General features: G+C 38.5%; 2 protein-coding genes and 1 pseudogene across 3 annotated transcripts; 2 read left to right on the top strand and 1 right to left on the bottom strand.

The window, feature by feature from the left end:
* Window positions 1-164: 164 nt before the first annotated feature.
* Window positions 165-14,926, bottom strand: PSMA2 (proteasome 20S subunit alpha 2). 2 transcript variants are annotated; one of them, XM_032758257.2, is made up of 8 exons: window positions 14,824-14,926; window positions 10,013-10,089; window positions 9,165-9,297; window positions 7,315-7,437; window positions 6,078-6,159; window positions 4,608-4,681; window positions 531-588; window positions 165-443 (listed from the first exon to the last, which is right to left on the bottom strand). In XM_032758257.2, exons 1-8 carry the CDS (start codon window positions 14,862-14,864, stop codon window positions 327-329), a joined length of 705 nt encoding a protein of 234 aa, XP_032614148.1. In that variant the 5' UTR covers window positions 14,865-14,926; the 3' UTR covers window positions 165-326. The 2 variants fall into 2 exon arrangements, with proteins under 2 accessions (XP_032614148.1, XP_058301484.1); XM_058445501.1 differs by lacking the exons at window positions 165-443; window positions 531-588 and adding an exon at window positions 3,754-4,321.
* LOC116809402 (serine-threonine kinase receptor-associated protein-like) lies at window positions 1,215-2,853 on the top strand (annotated as a pseudogene).
* A 58-nt stretch (window positions 14,927-14,984) lies between the features above and the next one.
* On the top strand, window positions 14,985-20,373 carry MRPL32 (mitochondrial ribosomal protein L32). Its single transcript, XM_032758256.2, has 3 exons — window positions 14,985-15,222; window positions 17,631-17,812; window positions 19,943-20,373. Exons 1-3 carry the CDS (start codon window positions 15,093-15,095, stop codon window positions 20,195-20,197), a joined length of 567 nt encoding a protein of 188 aa, XP_032614147.1. The 5' UTR covers window positions 14,985-15,092; the 3' UTR covers window positions 20,198-20,373.
* Window positions 20,374-21,022: the final 649 nt, after the last annotated feature.

Here is a 21,022-nt window from a genome sequence, read left to right as displayed (position 1 = left end):
ATCTGATAGCGAAGAGCGCATTAAGATTTGACTTAACCAAAATTGCCCGACAACGAAAAAGTCATTTCGTCATTCTGCTTTGCAATGTAGTCTTCAGAAATCAACTGTGATAAAAAGCAGGAAATAACTGTTAAAATTTTAGCAACTCCTAAAAGGCTGGAAGGTGGGTTTAACAGTTTATTAGGATTTAGAAGTGTCATTTTAAAAACAGTCGATTTAAACCATGTAGAAATAAGTATGCAAAAAGTCTGCAAAACAAAACATACTTTAAACATGTTTAAGTAGATAGATTATCTGAAATTCTGGATTTTTCAGTCACTTCATTGTTATGCTATGGCAGCCAAGTAATCCTTAACTTCAGTTGGAGTAAGCCTCCTAAATCCAGCTTCATTGCAGATTCCAACTTCTATGTTATCCTCTGTCATTTGCCCTTCAAAGCTTTCCTATTGAGGAGGGAGGAAAAAAGGTCAATTTTCTAAGCAGTTAATCATGAAATCATTATAAATCCAGTTGTTGAATACTGAGCTAACCTTTAGGGTTAAGATGGCTGTATGAATGGCATCTTCAAGTTCCAGATCTTCATTGTATCTGAAGAATTAAAAAAAAAAATTACTTATATCATTGTTTATATTCTTTATGACTATTTAAATACAATGACAGCAACAATGTAAGTTTTTAAAACTCTAAACATCTTAAAAATACTAAATTATACATTCTTTTAATCACCTCCTTGTAGCTGTCCCCAGATAAAAAAAAACTGACAATATCTGGTGCTCAATTCCCAACATCATGAAGGGTATGACCCTAAAATGAGTTTAGGAAACATTTTTTTTTTTCTTTTTTTTTTTTGAGACGCAGTTATCATGGCTCACTGCAAGCTCCACCTCCCAGGCTCATGCCATTCTCCTGCCCCAGCCTCCCAAGGAGCTGGGACTACAGGCGCCCACTACCACACCCAGTTAATTTCTTTGTATTTTTAGTAGAGATGGGTTTCACTGTGTCAGCCAGGATGGTCTCGATCTCCTAACTGTGTGATCCGCCTGCCTCGACCTACCAAAGAGCTGGGATTATAGGAATGAGCCAACGCACCCAGCCAGGAAACTTCTTAAGTATAAATATTTTAACAATCAGGATGTGGTGGCATTATTATAATTTTTAAAACACAGAAAAATCAGAACTTGCTAAAATCTTTTTCTTATAAGCTAAAACATAGCATGTCACTTCCTGCCGATACCGGTGTGGACGGTGCGAATAGTGGCTGTGTCGTTTCTTCGGTTCTCTCCATCCCCTACTTTCCTCCCTCCATTGTCAACTGTTGCTCACCCTTCCCAGACTCCCCATCCCCTCCCTAGCTCCTTCCTAATCTCGGTGCCACCTTTTCCTGTTTCTTTGCCCAGCCCGTGTTAGGGTGAAGCCTGGAGGAACCCCGGGTGCTGTACCAGAGGAGAGAAGACAAGGATGACCCTCAGCCCACCAGCCCAATCACTGGGTTCACCACCTCCATAGCAATGAGACTGATGCTGCTCACCTGTTCTAGCCACATACGGCCCGTGGCTGACTTGGCCTTCAGTGGCATCATGCCTTAGGGTTTTTTTTTCCCTCAAGACAGAATCTTGCTCTGTCGCCCAGGCTGCAGTGCAGTGGCGCAATCCTGGCTCACTGCAAACTCCGCCTCCCAGGTTCAAGTGATTCTCCTGCCTCAGCCTCCTGAGTAGCTGGGATTACAGGCGCACGCTATCACTCCTGGCTAATTTTTGTGTTTTTAGTAGAGACGGGGTTTCACCATGTTGGCCGGCTGGTCTCGAACTTCTGACCTCAGGTATCTGCCTGCCTCGGCCCCCCAAAGTGCTGGGATTACAGGCGTGAGCCACTGCGCCCGGCCAGCCTTACGGGTATTTCTAAATCAGTGCTTGCAAAGACGGCAAACCTATGCTATGCCAGGGAGATACAGGAGACTGGATTGGAACAATTTTGGGTCATAAAGATGCTGTTTGGAGTGCAACACTGAATAAGGATGCCACCAAAGCAGCCATAGCAGCTTCAGATTTCACAAAGTATGGGATGCTATCCCAGGAGATGAACTGATGACCCTGGCTCATAAACACATTATCAAGATTATGGATTTCATGCAGGATAGTAATTATTTGTTAACCAGGGGACAGGATAAACTGTTTTGCATATATGACTTGAACAAACCCGAAGCAGAACCTGAGGAAATTAGTGATCACAGCTCTGAGATAAAAAAAGGCCCTATGATGCAGTGAGGATAAACAGATTCTTTCTTCTGATGACAAAACTGTTAGACTTTGGGATCATGTTACTATGACAGAAGTGAAATCTCTAAATTTTATTATGTTGGCTAGTAGTATGGAATATATTCCTGAGGGAGAGATTTTGGTAATAACTTATGGCTGATCCAGTGCTTTTGACAGTACGGTAAGTTTGGAACCAATTAAATCCTTTCAAGCTCCTGCAACCATTAACTCTGAATCTCTTCACCTTGTGAAAGAATTTCTTGTTGCAGGTGGTGAAGATGTTAAACTTGTAAGTATGATGATAATAGTGGAGAAGAATTAGAATCCTACAAAGGACACTCCGGTCCTATTCACTGTGTGAGATTTGATCCTGATGGAGAACTCTATGCCAGTGGTTCTGAAGGTGGAACACTGAGACTGGCAAACTGTGGTAGGAAAAACATAGGGCCTTTGGAAATGTTGTGTGCTTCCTGAAGAAGATAGTGGTGAGCTGGCAAAGCCAAAGATTGGTTTTCCAGAGACAAGAGAAGAGCTAGAATAAATTGCTTCAGAGAATTCAGATTCCATCTATTCTTCAACTCCTCGAGTTAAGGCCTGAACATCAAGCATGTGCCACAGATAGTATACAACTGGACTAGAACGAGCAAGCAGAGAAAAGCATCAGCCTTCCAGAGTTACTCTCTGCTTAAGGCAAAAACAGCAATAAATAATGAGGAATATGAATTAGCTCCACTGCTGGAACAACTAACTTGGTGTTACCCGTAAGTGAAATCTCAACAGTATCAGATGAAGGGAGGTTGAGTTATCCTCTTGTAGTACAATGGCCTGTCATCTTTTTAATGAATATGTACAAGATAACATCCGACTTCTCTTATTACAATTAGAGTTCTTGCAGCTGTTTATGTCATTATGGAGAAGAAAAATATATTGCCTTATTTATCTGACTTTTCCCTTAAAGCAGAATGTCTTTGTTGCTGTTGTTTTTTGCTTTGGTTGTTAAGAGGGAATACATGATAAAGTAACTGGTTTAATTTCTCTTTCATTGTACACTGGTTCTGAACATCTAATTATTTTTAGTTGTCTAAATAAAATGCCTCTGAAACAAAAAATAAAACATATCATGTAGTAACAATGTGAAATCTTTGGAAGACTCATTAATATATAAAAGAAAAATGAAAAAGTGCTTTAAGAGCCTAGGATTAAGTTTACCATTTAAACCCAGGCCTAAGACTTTTAATAACTTTAACATTACGTGAAAAATGTACTGTGAAGGCTCATCTGTTAAACGGAGTTATGAAATTTTTTTATTATTATTCAGCCATAAAAAAATGAAATCCTGTCATTTGCAGCAACATGGATGGAACTCGAGGTCATTATGTTAAGCAAAATAAGCCAGGCACAGAAAGATAAATATTGCATGTTGTGACTCATATGTGGGAGCTAAAACAGTGGATCTCATGGAGGGAGAGAGTAGCACAGTGGTTACCAGAAGCTGGGAAGGGAGAAGGGAAGAAGAAATGAAGGAAGTTGGTTAAGGGGTATAAAAATACGGTCAGACAGGAACAATAAGTTCTGGTGTCCAATAGTACAGTCAGGAAATTATCGTTAACAATTTACTGTATATTTCAGAACAGCTAGAAGATTTGCAATGTTCCCAACACAAAGACAGATGTTTGAGGTAATGGATATCCAATTACCCTGATTTGACACACTGTATACAGGTATCAAAATATCACATGTATTGCAAAAATATGTGCAACTATTACATATCAAGAAATAAAACGTTTTCCTCTTCAAAAGCTTGGAGAGTTCTGAAGGACTACAGTAACACTGAGACTAGAATACAGCTGGAAATAAGTCAGAGCAGCTTGTACTTGGGCACCGACAGATTTTTACATAGTGCTCCACTTTTTATCAAGCACATATATCAAATATTTAATATACCTTCAACTCCAGGCATTTGGTTTCACAATTTTTTTTACTGTCGTAAACTGTTATCATGAAATCATTTAAAAATTTGTCTCCCCAAATGTTTTATTCCAGATTCAATGTTCTTTTTTTCCCTCCTGAAATGGCACAAAAAGTGAATTAAAAAGTAAAAAAACCAAAAGCATTTAGGAAACCATAGAATGTAGAAAGAGAACTCCTTAGGAAATGAATATCAATTACCACTTAATATACTGAAGTCTAGGAAACTAGAAGGGAGAGAAGTTTTTGGTTTATCTGTAACTATATTCATATACAGAGTAATACAGCAAGTTTCTTTAGTCCCATGATATTAATTTACTTAAAGAGCACCAAAAACCATAAAGTGAGTTTGCTAATGAATGCTGTTACAATGAGTTTGCCTACCTTTTCTCAAGGAAAGTTTTCCCATTCACATAGTTCTTTCCCATTGCTGTAGCTTTCCAGGCAAAGTAAGCTCCCTAATCAGGAAAGAAAGAGTAAAAAACCATATTTTAAAACACAAATACAATTATATTGCCCTGCCATTTAATTTTTAGCTTTATTAACTGTTCTCTAACTTCGAAGGTCACAGAATATTATTAGAATGGAAAATGTCACAGAATAGGTTATTTTTTAAGAAGGCTAGAAGGATGGAAACCAAAGAGGCATAAAGAAACTTTTGGAGGTTCTGGAAATTTTTGATATCCTCATTGTAGTAATGGTTTCTTCAGGCATTTACATATATCAGAACTCATCAAACTGATGAGCTGGTGATGATGCAATTAAGTGTAAAATTATGTAGAAAAGCCAGTTAAAAGAAACTGAGGTTAACTTAAAGCAAATAATCAAGAGTAGTATTTTAGCTTAATAGACTGAAGCGATTTAAAAATCTATCATATAAATCTGAAAAATGTGATCAACTCTTGATCATTAGTGAATTAAAAAGAGAGCATCTCATTGGAAAAAAAAAACAAAAGAAACATAATCCAATACGTTTTAAATGAAAACAATTGTTTTTTAGATACAATAGAGGAAAATAGGACAAAAGATAAAATCAGGATTCCAGAAATGGGGGCTTCTGCTACCTTCTGGAAAGAAAGACAAGAGGGCTTGTGATTTAGCTTTGGAAGCTCAGAGATGGAGTAACAACACTATCAAAGTTTCCAAAATACTTATTTTTCTGATTTAAGTAACAACCAAAATATTTTTCTTTTGCCATCTCAGGTTATAAAAGCAGATCATAAGGTTTATACTGAGTGAACTTGTAATTATCTAATAACCCATAAAACATGAAAGATCATTTCCTAATCTTGAATTTTGTCTTACGGTTCTCATAGCAAATGGGACAGATGTGTAGTAGTATTATCCTTTACAAACACCTTCTATTCAGATACCATTCTTCTGCATTAGAGCAGACAACTCACTCAAGGTACCAATTACACAATCATTTTTGCAAAACACTGAATTCAAGATAGATTAATGTTTTTGCTGGAAAAGTCACTCAAGTCAGCCCCAAGATTCAACTGATGGCAAACACTACAACACTGTCCTCCAGATCCACATCTTCAATTGCAATATTTCCCAAAGTAACAGGTTTAAACACATTTGATAACAACTATTTCAACAAATCCCCCAAGTGTATGATGTTAATGAACATGGCAAAAGAGGGTAGAACTAATACAGCTTCCTTATCAGAAGACCAAATTACCAAAATTTTAAATATACACACAAAAATGCACAACCTCATACTTTCTAAAGCCCAAGAGAAAAAGAAGAAAATACTGCTAAATTGTAAAGTTTTTATGGCTTCTATTTCTGTTAGATATTCAAACAGCACTTTTAACAAATCCCTCAAATACATCAAATGATACTTACAGATGGATCTGACTGAAATAAATATGGTCGTCCCTCATTCCAACCACAAATAAGTAAAGAAACTCCAAATGGACGAACACCACTGCAGAGAGGAAAATGAAAATTACTTGGCATTTTCATGGTGTTAGGGTCATCCTCAAGAATTTATCAGTACTCTCGAATAAAGCAAATTATCAGGCAAACTGAATTAGACTTGTAAGTTCCTTAAAAAGTATTTAACACCTTTCTGAGTGAATCAATTCAAAACTAATTCTCTTTATGGTAGTGAGGAATGGTAGCCAAATAAAAAAAAATTTGGATTGAACAGTGTCACCTAAGACACTTGGGTTAATAATTGTGTAGTATTTAGTGTCCTAATAAAATGACAACTTTCAATTAATGCAGCTTTTCCACTAGGTTTACCTATTACAAAATGACAACTTTCAATTAATGCAGCTTTTCCACTAGGTTTACCTATTACAAAATGACAATTTTCAGTTAATGCAGCTTTTCCACTAGGTTTACATATCAACAACTACCTATATGCTATCTCATCCACACCCAAACTTAAGAAACTGGGGAATGAAAAGAAATATGAATATGTCAAAGAGCTGCTTTCATCATGTGCTTACCATCATTTCTGGTTAGAAAGATAAATTTGAAAGTAGTGGCCAGGCGCAGTCCCAACACTTTGGGAGGCCAAGACAGGCAGATCACTTGAGGTCAGGAGTTTGAAACCAGCCTGGCCAACATAGTGAAACCACATCTCTACCAAAAAAAAATACAAAAAAAAAAAAAAAAATTAGCTGGGCATGGAGATGCACACCCGTGGTGCCAGCTACCCAGGAGGCTGAGGCATGAGAATTGCTTGATCCCAGAAGGCAGAGGTTGCAGTGAGCCAGGATCATGCCATTGCACTCCAGCCTGGGCGACAGAGTGAGACTCTGACTCAAAGAAAAAAAAAAAAAATTAAAAGTAGCAATGATTGTCTGCCCATAAAGTGTTTTAATCACTGGCAAAAGAACTTTGTATATCTAGAAGCTGCTTTCTGCTGTTACATGAGCAACAAGAAAACACATTTTTTTCCTTAAATAAATACTCCAGATCCAGATAAGATCAGAAATATTCATCATAGTGATTTTGTCCACTTGTTAAGCAAATACAGGAATGGTAAGTCCCACTCTATTTATATATCTACTCTTTAAAATAACTTCCCCCTATAATTCATGGCACATTTCAAGTAAAAACAGCAACTTACCCTGACTGAGTATATTCTTGCATCACAGAAGCTACTCTCTGTACCAGCTGAGCTGTAGGAATGGGTTCTTGGTACACAAGATAGTATTGTTGAGCTAGTTTTCGAGCTCTGTGCACAAGCACTCTAACAAGGAAAAAATAAGATTTAATTACACAGAAGATGCTCTACTACCTAAAGACTCATTCTCCTTTTACAGGCATGTACCTGCAGCACAAGTTTAACATGTATCTCTTTAATGGTGGCTATTGGATCAAAGCTAGTCTTACTCTAACATTGGATTCCAGTTGATATAGAAGAAAATATCAGAGCATCATAGAGTACCAGTTAGCTTAAAAGTAACAGATGTAATGTACAAAAATGAGAACTTTATCTTGCTCCATGGTTTCTTCAAGACTGTCCCCCCAACCAAGGGCAGCCGCTTATCTTTTTATAGCTCACTCCAGCCCACACACACATACAAGCACACATAAACACACAGGCACACAATTCTGGGCATATTTTTCTCACTTCAGGTCACTACTTTCTGTAGACTGTTTCAATCTCTCTGCCTGTGCTTCAAGGAGTACCCTTCAGAGATTAAGAAACTACTTGTAACTAAAAATGTAAAATTCGGCTGGGTGCAGTGTTTCATGCCTGTAATCCCAACACTTTAAAAGGCTGAGGCAGGAAGATCACTTGAGGCCAGGAGTTTGAGACCTGCCTGGGCAAGACCCTGGGTTACTTTAAAGAGAATAACTCAGATGTGAAAGAGAAGGTAGATTACATAACTCCTCTTTTCTCTGTTTAATGGACTTTCTCTTCTGCCATATTCCTCTTCTACAATACAAGAACTGGGCATAAGGCTTTAGTTTTCTCCAGTGCAGTTTAAAATGATAAAAGCAATACCCAGCATGACCCTGTCTCTTAAAATTTTTTTTCAAAAGTAAAATTTGTCAAAAGAGATTAAGAAGATATTATATATCAAATATATTAGCAAGACAAATAGGATTTATCTTTACTAGCTCATATACTACTGATCTGAAATATGCACATTTTCCCTCTGTGTGACAGTCATGTCCCATCCCTCAGTTTATCGTATCAGTGGCAGCACACTGCAGTATCCAGCCTGTATAGTGGTGACAAGATTCACTGCCTGATCACATTCCACTGACCTTGTTGCATTGATTCACTGAAGTGCAACTTTGCCTCTACCTATCTTGCTCCACAAAATCATGAGCAATAAAGTAATACTCCTTTTACTTGTTTAAATGACAGACACAGAAAGCTTGTCAATCTCTTTCAACTTGCTGGTACCCTGAGTAACAAGATTATTCTCTCTTCCTGTGAAATATAAAAGGGGTGATTATACAAGCATTGGGATCCTGGTTGGCTGCCACTATCAACAACTTGCAGTGGTGTTTGAGAATTTTGTTCCTTTGTGAAGAACAGGAAAAAAGATAACTCTGGATGGTGATGCTTTCTTTTGTTGCCTCATACTTTTTAAAATATAGTTTATTATAACATAAATTGCTTTCATTATTTTTAAACCGCAGTGGCAAAAACTAAAGCCCTTACGCCCAGTTCCTGGATAGTAGAAGAGGAATATGTCAGAAGGGAAAGTCCACTAAACAGAGAAAAGAGGAGTTATGTAATCTATCTACCTTCTCTTTCACATCTGAGTTATTCTCTTTAAAGTAACCTATACAGGCAAACTAAATTCAGCTCTCAATGAGGCTGCTATTGCTAAACAAAGCACACAAAAAAAGAGGAATTGGAAGATTAAAGGAAAACAACCTTGGTTTTTCTCCTGAAAATACAGATTACAATCAATTCATGAGACAGTGAGAAACACTATAAAAAGTATAAAGTACCTGTAATCGGGGCCCATGCCACTGTACACCAAACCTATATGCTTGGTAATTGGTTCTACTTTGTGCACACTTCGCTCATCATACAGAATGGATTTCTGTTTTTTTTCAGTTGCTAATACCACACCATTTGCAGCTTAGAAAAAAAAGAGAGAGACATAAATGTTTAATCATTTTTAAGACTGTTTTAACAGCTTTCTAATTACGGATGCGCTAAACTCAAACTCCTTTATTTCCTTTAATTTATAAAACCTTTTCTTCCGGAGTCCTATTACCAAAAATACCTAAGAAATGGTTAAGTCAGTTTTTCCCTCACTGGTCATTTAGTACTACACAAAAAAATCCTCCCTACAGCTAAAGGTATTATATAACCTTTTGTAAAGCACTCTAAGGATACCTGAGAGTTCACATGTTTTAAAATAATGGATTTCTGCCTACTTGTCCCAATATTCTTATAACATGAAATTTACAATAAATGATACAGGCTTTTAAAGTGAAACATAACACATTTAGCTTATGTTTTATAATTAAACTTTCCTAAATTATAAGGATAAAAACTGCCAGGAAGTAGTGATATAATCAGTGGAAAAACAAAAAAAGACTCAGTTTTCTGAATGAGAAAGACTATTGTGAATATCACAACTAACAGATAAAGGTGTTATTATTTACTTTGAAAAGGAATTTGAATGACCTTAGACTTATTACTATTTAAACTCCAAAACACTGTAAATTAACAAAAAATTGTTAAAAATTATAATGCCACAGCTCTGTATAAATTAATTACTAATTAATTCCAAAATAATTAGGATAACTACTAACAGGCATCTGAAATGAATGAAGCATTTCATTACCTTTAATTCCCACGGACGGGGCTCCTCCAGCTACAGCAGCCAAAGCATATTCAATCTGGACAAGTTTACCAGATGGGCTTAAAAGAAACACAAGTATTTGTAAGTTCACATATCATTGAATATTTATTGTAAGAACATCTCTGAGATAGTACAGACATACAGGTCAAATCCAATTTACCCAACCCCAGGGAGTAACTGGCCTTTGACCTCTATCATGAAGTGGCACAGAAACCAAGTTTACAGCTAGGCGCAATGACTCAAGCCTGTAATCCCAGCACTTTGGAAGGCCGAGACAGGTGGATAACCTGAGGTCAGGAGTTCGAGACCAGCCTGACTAACATGGTGAAACCTTGTCTCTACTAAACATACAAAAATTAGCCAGGTATGGTGGCGCATGCCTGTAATCCCAGCTACTTGGGAGGCTGAGGCAGGAGAATCGCTTGAATCCGGGAGGTGGAGGTTGCAGTGAGCCAAGATTGCACCATTGCACTCTAGCCTGGGCAACAAGACCGAAACCTCATCTCAAAAAAAAAGAGAAAGAGAGAAAGAAAGAAACCAAGTTTACAAGGCAATTGGAACATACTCCTACTGAAGCACTACTTTCTCTTTGGTTGTTTTTTGTCTGCCACATGGAGCAGTGGTATTACTGTTGCTTCTTTTCACTCTAAGTTTTCTGTGCCTGTTTTCTCACCTGTAAAATGAGGATACAGTAACCACAACTGGTTCTCCGTATCAGTGGATTCCACAGGGCTGACTACAGGACTTGAATACGCCCTGACTTGGTATTTGTGGGGGTCCTGAAATCACCATCCCCTACAAGGGTCCTGTACCTATTTCAAAGCATTGTTGTGATTAAGTGAAGTAATTCCTATAAAACTAACTGGCATAAAATCAGTAACAAGCACATACTGAATAGTAATGTTATTAAGAACATGTACGTGTCTGTTGAAAACCAAACAGCAGCACATATTTCAAGTCGGAGGGTGGTTTTAGAAAACAGACATGGTCTAAGACAATAAGACCTAGATATCACTCACAATTAAGTATTCTTTATATAATATACAATTATTTCTAGAAGTCACGAGATGGTCACACTTAACAGATCTGGTTCCATGGATTTGGTAGCTAAACAGAAGTCTCAAAATGGCCTTTTAAAGTTATCCTTTATTTCAACCTAATTGTTTAATTAGAATCATCATAAACCAACCTAATTTCATAGATAAAGTCTGAGTGAAAGTAATTTGTCCAAAGTGACACAGCTAGGTCCTTATCTCCCGTCTACTAATGAAAAGATAAATTTCAGAAGGCTGTATTTTCTCTTCGTATAACTACGAATATTCCTTTGGTCACTCAAATCCCAACTCCATCCCTCCTTGCTCCAAACACATAGACTACTCTCAGACTTCAAACACCTCATTGACAACACATAGACTACTCTCAGACTTCAAACACCTCATTGACAACACATAGACTACTCTCAGACTTCAAACGCCTCATTGACAAGCTAATCCCTCCGTCTGAAATGCATTTCTCTATTGTCCTGTGAACTCCTTTCCTTCAATCATGTCCTAAGGGAAGTTGCCCTGACCCCTCAGATTAAGTTGAATATCTATTCACTGATGCCTGTGATGTCCTGTACTTCCTCTTTGCCTAAGATTCATCATATCTGAATTGTTATTTTTTTTTGTAGAAACAAGGTCTTGCTATGCTGCCCAGGCTGGTCTCAAACACCTGGTCTCAAGCAATCCTCCTGCCTCGGTCTCTTTATTATTTTTACAATATTTGTCTTCCTCAATAAAGTAGTTATGTTCAGTCAGGATTCCAGCACATAACCTAGTACCAGGAATCCACAATCATTTGGCTGATAGAGACACATCTAGACCAATTAAAGAAACAGACCTAAGAGTGACAGCTATAAGGCTCTTGATATAATTAGTTAATTTGAGCAGAATTACATCAACTGACAGTTAAATTAAAAAATTAGGCTGAACTTTTTTTTCCTTTAATAGTCACTATTTCAATAATCATATCATAACTTTCTGGGTCCATCCAGCTTTCAATTATTGTTCAATACCTAATTCATATACCCCTGAGTAACATTTAAAGGCTCATGTAAACTTAATAGTTACCATTTCTCTGTTCCTATTACCTGTACATACCTATCTTTACCACTGCATGATTTCACTGCGTGAAAGCTCACTAACCTGTGAGCTGGCTGAGCAGTCAACCATCTTTATATTCCATAATGCCACTATCCCATTCCATAGCATCAGCATCCCTACATGGGATAACTGAAATAGCCTTCTAACTGGTTTTCCTCTTTCTCAACCTTACTTCCAACCCCAGCCAAAGTTACCTTTGGACCATGTCACCTCCACTTAGATTTTGTAATAACTTCTTTGTTCACTTAAAATAAAATCTCCTTCTCTGGCCTACAAAGTCCTACACGATTAGCCCTCTCCCACATTACCTCCTTGCTCACTATAGCACATTTGCCTCATTTTTACTCCTTTAAGAGCTCAAGCTCCTTCCCAGTTTCAGGGCTTTCATACATGCTGTTCCCTCTGTCTACAAGTATCCTTATTCCTAAATCTTCAAATAGCTGGCTACTTTTAATCTTCCAGTCTCAAAAATCACCCCCAAGCACAAGCCTTTCCTGATTACTCAATCTAAAGTCAAATTCCTTCCTTCACCCTTTTTAAAATAAAATCCCTTAGTAAGAGAATGTATTAGTAGGCACCAATTTGTTTACTCATTTGTTGACAATTCCTCAACCAAATGTGGTCCACAAGAACTGTTTCATCCTGTATGGTCTCTAGTCCCTTCCACCATTAGTTTACTTCTGATTACAAGAGGCTAGAAACAAATATTTTCTTTTTATCTAAAACAGCTGAACCCACCATGTTAAAACACACACACACACACACACAGACACACGTTTGTTTTTTAAAAAAAAAAAACTTTTAGATATGGGGTATCACTTTGTGACCCAGGCTGGAGTGCAATGGCAGAATCACAGCTCACTGCATCCTAAACTCTTGGGTTCAAGTGCTCCTCTCGCCCTCAGCCTCCGAAATAGCTTGGATTATAGGCACATGCCTGGCTAATTTTTTAATTTTTTCAGAGAGAGGGTCTTGCTGTGTTGCCCAGGCTAGTCTTGAACTCCTGGGCTAAAGTGATCCTCCTGCCTCAGTCTCCCGAGTAGCTGGGATTACAGGTGTGAGTCACCCTGCACGGCCAAAAGTTTATTTTAATAAAGAAATTTGTTATAAAAAGATTCAGTCCCTGAAGGTATATGGTTGTTTTATGTTTTCAGCTCCACCAGGATTACACTTTCTTCGAGATAAAAGACCACATTTGCAGCCTGGGCAACATTGCAAGACCCCACGCCTTAAAAAAAAAAAAAAAAAAATTAGCAGGCAGGGTGGTGCACACCTCTAGTCCCAGCTACTCCAGAGACTGAGGCAGGAGGATCCCTTGAGTCCAAGAGCTGGAGGCTGCCAAGTCCCTGTCTCTAAAAAAAGGACCACATTTGTTTTCTTCACAAATATGAACAGTGAATACATCCTGCACACACTATTCTGTCATGTGTAATATAATGAGACCTTTTATTGCATAATTAAATTAATCTCGTTCAAAGGTTACAAAAAAACTATTACTTACACCCACTGCTTACTGAAAACTGCCAAGAGAAAGGTACTTCTGGAATTTAAGACAACATTATGTAATGGAAAGTGTATTTTTGTTATCAGAAAAAAACCCAGTTTGAATGTCAGCTCAGCTACTCACCGATGACCTTAGACAAATTATTTAATTTGTACAAGCTGTGGTTAGTTCATCTGTAAGAAGCTGAGATAACATTCATTATAGCAGTGGAAAGAGATGGAGCAGGTTAAGGTTAAGTTGCACCTAACAGAAAGTACTCAACAAGTTAGATCCCGCCTGCCTTCAGTTGTCAGGAGTACATTTGAAGTAAACTGGGCATTACTGATCCTTAAGAAAATGGGTAAGTCAGAAAACTTTCCCAGTCAATTTTTTAAAGTCTTCGGTGATGGTTTTCTCACATTGAGAGCCACGGTTCGCCCCAACTGTATTTAGGAAAGTAAACTTATTATTCTAAGCCCCTGTTCTACAATAGAAAAGCCTACAATCTTGTTTAAAGTAAACATACCCCCCCACGTTCCCCCCCGTCCACCAAAAAAAGGCCAAAACTCAAACTGTTGCCTCGTTGTTAGGGGTTCACAAAAAAGTCACAGGCGCTTTCGGTTTTTAGTCCTTATGTTTCTAATTCGTGCATCGAAGAAACCGAAAGCGGGAGGTTTTGAAAGAAACTAGCGCCAAATGGAGACCAAGACTCCGACTTGACTGTAAAGCTGAGAGTTTTCCAAGAAAAGGGAACCCCATATATTTGACCAAGATTCCAAGTTTCAGAAACCACCGCATCAGGTCTACTTGAGCCAGGAAAAAAATCCTGGGTTCGGAACGGGCCACCCAGAGATGGTTAAGCTAAAACTGCCTTCTTTTCTAGTCTCCAAAGTGAAAGCGAATCCTTGGCTATGTGCCTCACCGTCCCGCAGCCCCATGTTAACCCCACAAAACCGCATCCCCCCGACCCTCCAGCAGCCTCCGACCAAGGAAGCTCCAGGAATCCCGGGCCGCCCTGGCAAATGACTTTGCAAAGCCGCATTTCCACCTCCATTCCCTACTGGACCCTCCAGAAGCACCAATGCCGACGTCATAATGGGAAAAACTAAGTCGACAGAGCACTGCAATCTCAACTACGTTGAGGACCTCGAGGGCCCCTTCCATACCTGAATGTAGTCAGCGAAAAGCTGTACCCGCGCTCCGCCATCTTTACCCAAAGAGCCAAAGCACATCCGCACACATGCGCACTGTGGCCGATTTCCTTTCATTTCCCCGCCCCTCGCCTTTCCTTTTCTCTCTATGATTGGAGAAGAGTCAGAGCTGCTCCAAGAGCATGCGGGGTGTTGTAGTTCTAGGAAGGGAGGCTTGCCCGATTCTGTGCCTGTGCGCATGCTGAAAGCAGGGGCGGGACCGGGGCGGTTTTCCAGCAGGAAAAATGGCGCTGGCCATGCTGGTCTTGGTGGTTCCGCCGTGGCCTGCGGCCCGAGGAGTGCTTCGAAACTACTGGGAGCGACTGCTGCGGAAGCTTCCGCAGAGCTGGCCGGGCTTTCCCAGTCCTCCATGGGGTAGGTAAAGAAAGGTTCCGTGGGAGAGGGGGCTGATGACGGGACCTCGGGCATCGTAGCAGACACAGCCTGCATTCTGCGCCCTCCGTCCCGGTTCTGATCCGCGGCCGCACGTCGGGGACGTAGTTCGTGACATTCACATATTAGCGAGAACAGAAAGACTGTTTTTGCGCTCCCTCCGCCGCAAAAAAAAAAAAAAAAAACTTCTGCTTTTTCCATTCGTACACAGAATGTAACCCAAGCTCGTGTCAAAGATAAATCATAGCCAGCCAGTAAGTAAAGCGCTGAAAACGGATTTTATTCAGTAACTACTGCAGGTAAAGAGCTGAGCTCCATCCCGGTTTGTGCAGAGGTGACTTGGGCGTTTTAAAGGGAGAATGAGCGAGGCGGGAGTGTAGGGGCTCTAGAGTCAGAGAAGTGTAGTACAGTGAAGTCAGTGCAAATGTGCTTATCCGGCTGTGTCTGCTAGCTCGCAGTTATCTTAGGTAGGATTCTATCCTCCCGCAGAGACTGGGAGACAAAGGCCCTATCCTTCCTAATGATTAGATTTCAAAGGAATGGCTCTCAGGGCCTTGAAAGAAACGCTTCCCAGTTAGTTGCAAGGGATACGTATTTACAATTATATGCCCTTTCCAGGAAATGCTCTGAGAGAGTTCGGGACCTACTATCAGGGGTATGTTGGCCAAAATAAATAGGATTTTTTTTTTTTTTTTTCCAGGCAGCGTTGAGCTTTCTCAGGCAGGCACTTTAAAGGGGGGCCGACGTCATCCTAGGATACAGCCCTATGCTGCTAGAAACTATGCTAGAGTTTGGTCAAGTCTGCGGAGTTCAGGGATTTGTACAGAGTTGTCCTGAGAGGAGAGTTCTGCAGGTCTCACCTGGCCTCAAGGCTCAACACTCTCTGGATCTGTCTTTCCTTTCCAGCCCTGCCCTCCCCTCCCCTCCCCCTTCCCCTCTCCCCTCCCCTCCCCTCCCCTTCCCCGCAGTACATGTTTTCTGTGGTGTTTGAGCTCTGAGGCGATGAATTCTGTTTCCCATGTTTCACTTGGAATTAATCTTAATTGGAAGTATCTTGGATGTTGAAACTGTCATTGCTTTGGCATTTACATTCTACTCAATTTCGAAGCAGCCTGAAAGTGATAATATCCAGAAATATACCAAGAAAATACATGCCACTATATGCCAAGCAATCTGCCAAGCTTTCTACATGTACTTCCTGGGATAATCTTGACAACAGTCCCATTAGGTGTATACACTTTCCAACTGAAGCAGTAGGCTCACAATGGGCCCAAGTTCACAGACAGTCCTGAGCCTGTGTTGTTAATCACCGGGGCATGCTTGGCAGTACTTGTGGACATATTAAAAATAAATGCCAGTTGTTAAGTGTTAAAGAACTTTGTGCATTTTTAAGAGTTCTTAAGATCTAAAGAAGTATGGCGGCTGGGCACGGTGGCTCACGCCTGTAATCTCAGCACTTTGGGAGGCCAAGGCAGGTGCATCACCTAAGGTCAGGAGTTCAAGACCAGCCTGGCCAACATCGTGAAACCCCGTCTCTACTAAAAATACAAAAATTAACCAGGTGTGGTGGTGCACACCTGTAATCTCAGCTACTTGGGAGGCTGAGGTAGGAGAATCACTTGAACTAGGGAGGCGGAAGTTGCAGCGAGCCAAGATCACACCATTGCACTCTAGCCTGGGTGACAGAGTGAGACTCAGTCTCAAAAAAAAAAAAAAAGTAGTGTGGCACGGCTAAGAAATAGCAAGGAAAGGGTAATCTCTTGATTTATAAGCAATTCAGAAAAAGAGAAACTTTGATAGTCACATAAATAAGGCCATACAGAGAAATGGTGAGCTGGCTCTTTAGAGAGCAGACAGGAATCAAGATTAAATATTATGAGGAACTAAGTGACTTAAGAGGTTGTATCATAAAGGACCTGACTCAGTTTGAATATAAGAAAGAGCCAATTGGCAGTTACATCAGTGCTGGTCAGAATTGTATTCAGGAAATCTGTCTAGATTTACTTGTAAATTAATCAGGTACTTACTACCCACCAAGTGTTAATAGAATGTGGGCAGTTGAGTGATTCTTTGCTTGTTTTGTTCAAGTTAGGTGCCTATCAGAGTCCTGTATTTGATGAGATAAGAAACTTGATGGAATTTCACTGATCTCTTTTCAGCAGGATCCACTTAGAAAAAATTCTGTGTTCCCTAAAATTGTATTGTATAAGCTTTAGTGTATTTTAATAGCTAAGGTTTCCCATTATTGAGTTTCACATTCTAAATTTTATATATAGTCTTTGTGTGTGTGTGTGTATGTTTGACCATTGATTGTTAAGGAAAATGATATCTGTAAATAGTAATTTAGAAGCTAGAAACTAATTCTATATCTCTTATGTTTTGTTTCCTAGGACCAGCATTAGCAGTACAGGGCCCAGCCATATTTACAGAGCCAGAAAATGATACCAGTGGAAGTAAAGAGAATTCCAGCCTTTTTGGTAGTATCTTTTGGATGGCAGCTCCCAAAAATAGACGCACCATTGAAGTTAACCGGTGTAGGAGAAGAAATCCGCAGAAGCTTATTAAAGTTAAGGTAATGCATTGATTTTTGTGGGTGTGCTTTTCCTCAAGTCCTCCATTGAATAAGCTCATGGTAGATTCCTATAGCCTAGGAATAAATGATTCTCAGATTATATGTGTCTACTTTCCTCTGGCCTAAATGAAATACAATATTCTCATTATGTATGCCTGCTGTCCTCTAGCCTGAGTATTAGAAACACAGTCAAGGAAGGAGTGAGTTTGGAGACTGGGCAAGGAACGAAGCTGTGAGGTGCCTACATGACTTCTGAATTGTGAGCTGTGTCAGTCTTGAGCTGTGTGAGTTTCGAACTACAGATGAATAAACATCCTAACTATGGCAGAGCCTAGAATTAAAGCTAGAAGCAGTAGGTATACTGAATCTTGGCTTTTACATGCCCTTACATATTTATTTTTTTTTTTTATCATTTCCAATAAAATACTGTGAAGGAAAACCCTAAGTAATAAAATAGCTAACAACAATTAAATGTCTATGATGTATCTCAGTGCCTTATGTTTATTATATCCCATCATGGCTTCACAATAGCCCTCCAAAGCAAATAAGACGTTCTTCATTTTTAAGATGAAGAAACTGAGGCAAAAAGAATTTGCCTGTGGTCACACAGCTATGAAGCAGTAGATTTTCGAGCTCTGATTTTTGACCTCATGTTCTTTTAAAGATTTTCTTTGTGTTTTCCTATCCTCAGACAATTTCAGATTCTCCTCTCTGACAACATGGATGTACTGTCTTCATTGATCTAGTAAAGAAAAATTACAGTGTGTATTACCTCTGATCTGTTGATTTATGGTTTTAACAGTTAGGATTTCAGTTACTGTTTACTTCATGGTGTTCCACAGCAGCAGCACCATACAAATGAAACTCAAGAACAGAAAACTGACTTTCATAAGCGTCCACATTCTGTTAAGCAAAACCTTAGAACTTAAGCCAGAAAGTATTATTGAGTGATGGTTGGGGCTGAACTTAAATGTAGAACTGAAAAACACTTTATTACTTAAGACTTACAGTAATTCATAAATTTGCTCAAGAGGATGTAAGATTTTAGGAATGAGATCTTGCACTGATCTATTATGTGACTTCCCTGATCACATTTATTCTGAGGGAATAGTTCTTATCCTGTGCATTTATTTTCTTCCTTGAATTATTTTCTGTTACATACGGTATATATTGTGTTATGTTGGCTACTTTGATCCTGAAAAGAAGATCAACTGACTGTGGGTGTCTTCATACCTTCAGTTGTACATGCAATCCAGTTTCCAGTAGTGGAGTAAAATGAGAATATGGCTAGGCAAGTAATATACAAGCCTCTTTCTTCCTTTCAGAAAAGGAAATTCTTTTATTATCTGCCTCACAGATGTTAGTATATTAATCTTATCAAGTGTTTAAAGCTTCTGTAATGATCCTGTTTAGTATTTTTCTTTGTATTTTCTTTCAAACCTACATCTAGAATAAGTTGAGAAATCTTTTAGAGGTTATAATTATTCTATTTTATAGTTAAAGTTGGATATATATATATACATATATATAAATCATTAAAATACCCTAAGAATGTAACATAGAAAATAATTTTACATTAAGGAATAATCAGTGTTCATTTTTAAAAATAAAAATTATACCATATACCAAACCTGTATTCTGTACAGGAATTTGAATTACACCATGATAAAAAGAGGAAGCCAAGGAAGTCAACTTGTAATGTTCTTATCTTGTTTTCCCTTAGATTGAAAGACAAAGGGAATTCACTTTTCCTTGGTGTCTTATTTAAGATGCTGATTGTATGGATGACTTCATTATGTTGCCGAATTCCTTATTTGATATTTAGTATTTGGAGTTAGGGGAAATGAGTATTTTTTTTTCTTTTTTACATAACTACAACTGCTGTGTTTAAGTAAAGATATACCAGATTCAGGTTGGCTAAATTCTAGTTCTAGTTTTTCTCTAATTCGAACTCAATGTTGCTTGTCTTCAGTCTTCCTGTTAAAGTGAGGTGGAACTAGATGGTGCATGATGACCTCATGTAGCCTGAACATCCTAAGAAAGTTAAAATGTAAACATTGCTCCTGTCAGTGGTTATTTGTTCGTTATATTGCCTCTTGTTAAAATACGTTTTTGTTTATTCTTTTAAAGAACAACATAGACGTTTGTCCTGAATGTGGTCACCTGAAACAGAAACATGTCCTTTGTGCCTACTGCTATGAAAAGGTGCGCAAGGAGACTGCAGAAATCAGACGACAAATAGGGAAGCAAGAAGGGGGCCCTTTTAAGGCTCCCACCATAGAGACTGTGGTGCTGTACACGGGAGAGACACCGTCTGAACAAGATCAGGGCAAGAGAATCATTGAACGAGAGAGAAAGCGACCATCCTGGTTCACCCAGAATTGACACCAAAGATGTTAAAAGGATAACTTCACAGTAAATCATTTCTCTTGAAATAGAGGAAGATTCTTTATGTTGTTGTGCTTGTTTTTAAATCATCAATATAGTTTAACACATTCTTTCTAAGCAGTTTTGTGTGGGATAATTTGAAGAATATGAGTAAACTCCAAAAATTTTGTTTATCCAAAGGCTCAATGGATTGTGTTTCTATTATATACAAGGTTTTAAGTAAACATAAAATTTCCAGAACAAAAATAAAAAATTTAAAATTCATAGCAAAAATTCTGTGTTTTGGCTTTGGTTTTGTTTGCCAGTGCTTTTTCTTAGACAAGAATACTTAACACAGATAACTCCATTGAAGTAACACATGGAAATAGGTTATTATTTGCATTTTTGGTATTGTTTTTTAAGATGGTAGTTGTGGCAGTAAGAAAGGTTTTTGTTCTTATTTTTCTCTTAGCAAATTAAAATTGCTTTTGGAGGAAATTACTTTTAGGAAACATACTAATTTACTTAGGTGATGGAAGTACTTCTTTACATTTTACATTAAATCAAAATCATTTTCAGAATATATGAGATAGCCCATGTTTTGGAAGAGATTATTAGTAAAGATGTGAGCAGATTCCATGGCACACTGAAAATGTGATAAGAATGTTCTTTGCATTTTTCTTTTAATATGTCCTGTTAGTTTATTTTACATTTTATCAATTTGATCTCATTGTAACAATAGGCTCTTAAACTTAACTTTCTTTTTTTTTTTTTTTTTTTTGAGACGGAGTTTCGCTCTTGTCACCCAGGCTGGAGTGAAATAGCCTGATCTCAGCTTCACTG

Source organism: Hylobates moloch, unplaced genomic scaffold (genome assembly GCF_009828535.3).
Source record: "Hylobates moloch isolate HMO894 unplaced genomic scaffold, HMol_V3 SCAFFOLD_1, whole genome shotgun sequence".
Taxonomy (NCBI): Eukaryota; Metazoa; Chordata; class Mammalia; order Primates; family Hylobatidae; genus Hylobates; species Hylobates moloch.
Note: the sequence above shows the minus strand (reverse complement) of the source record. Positions and strands in the feature narration are given on the sequence as shown.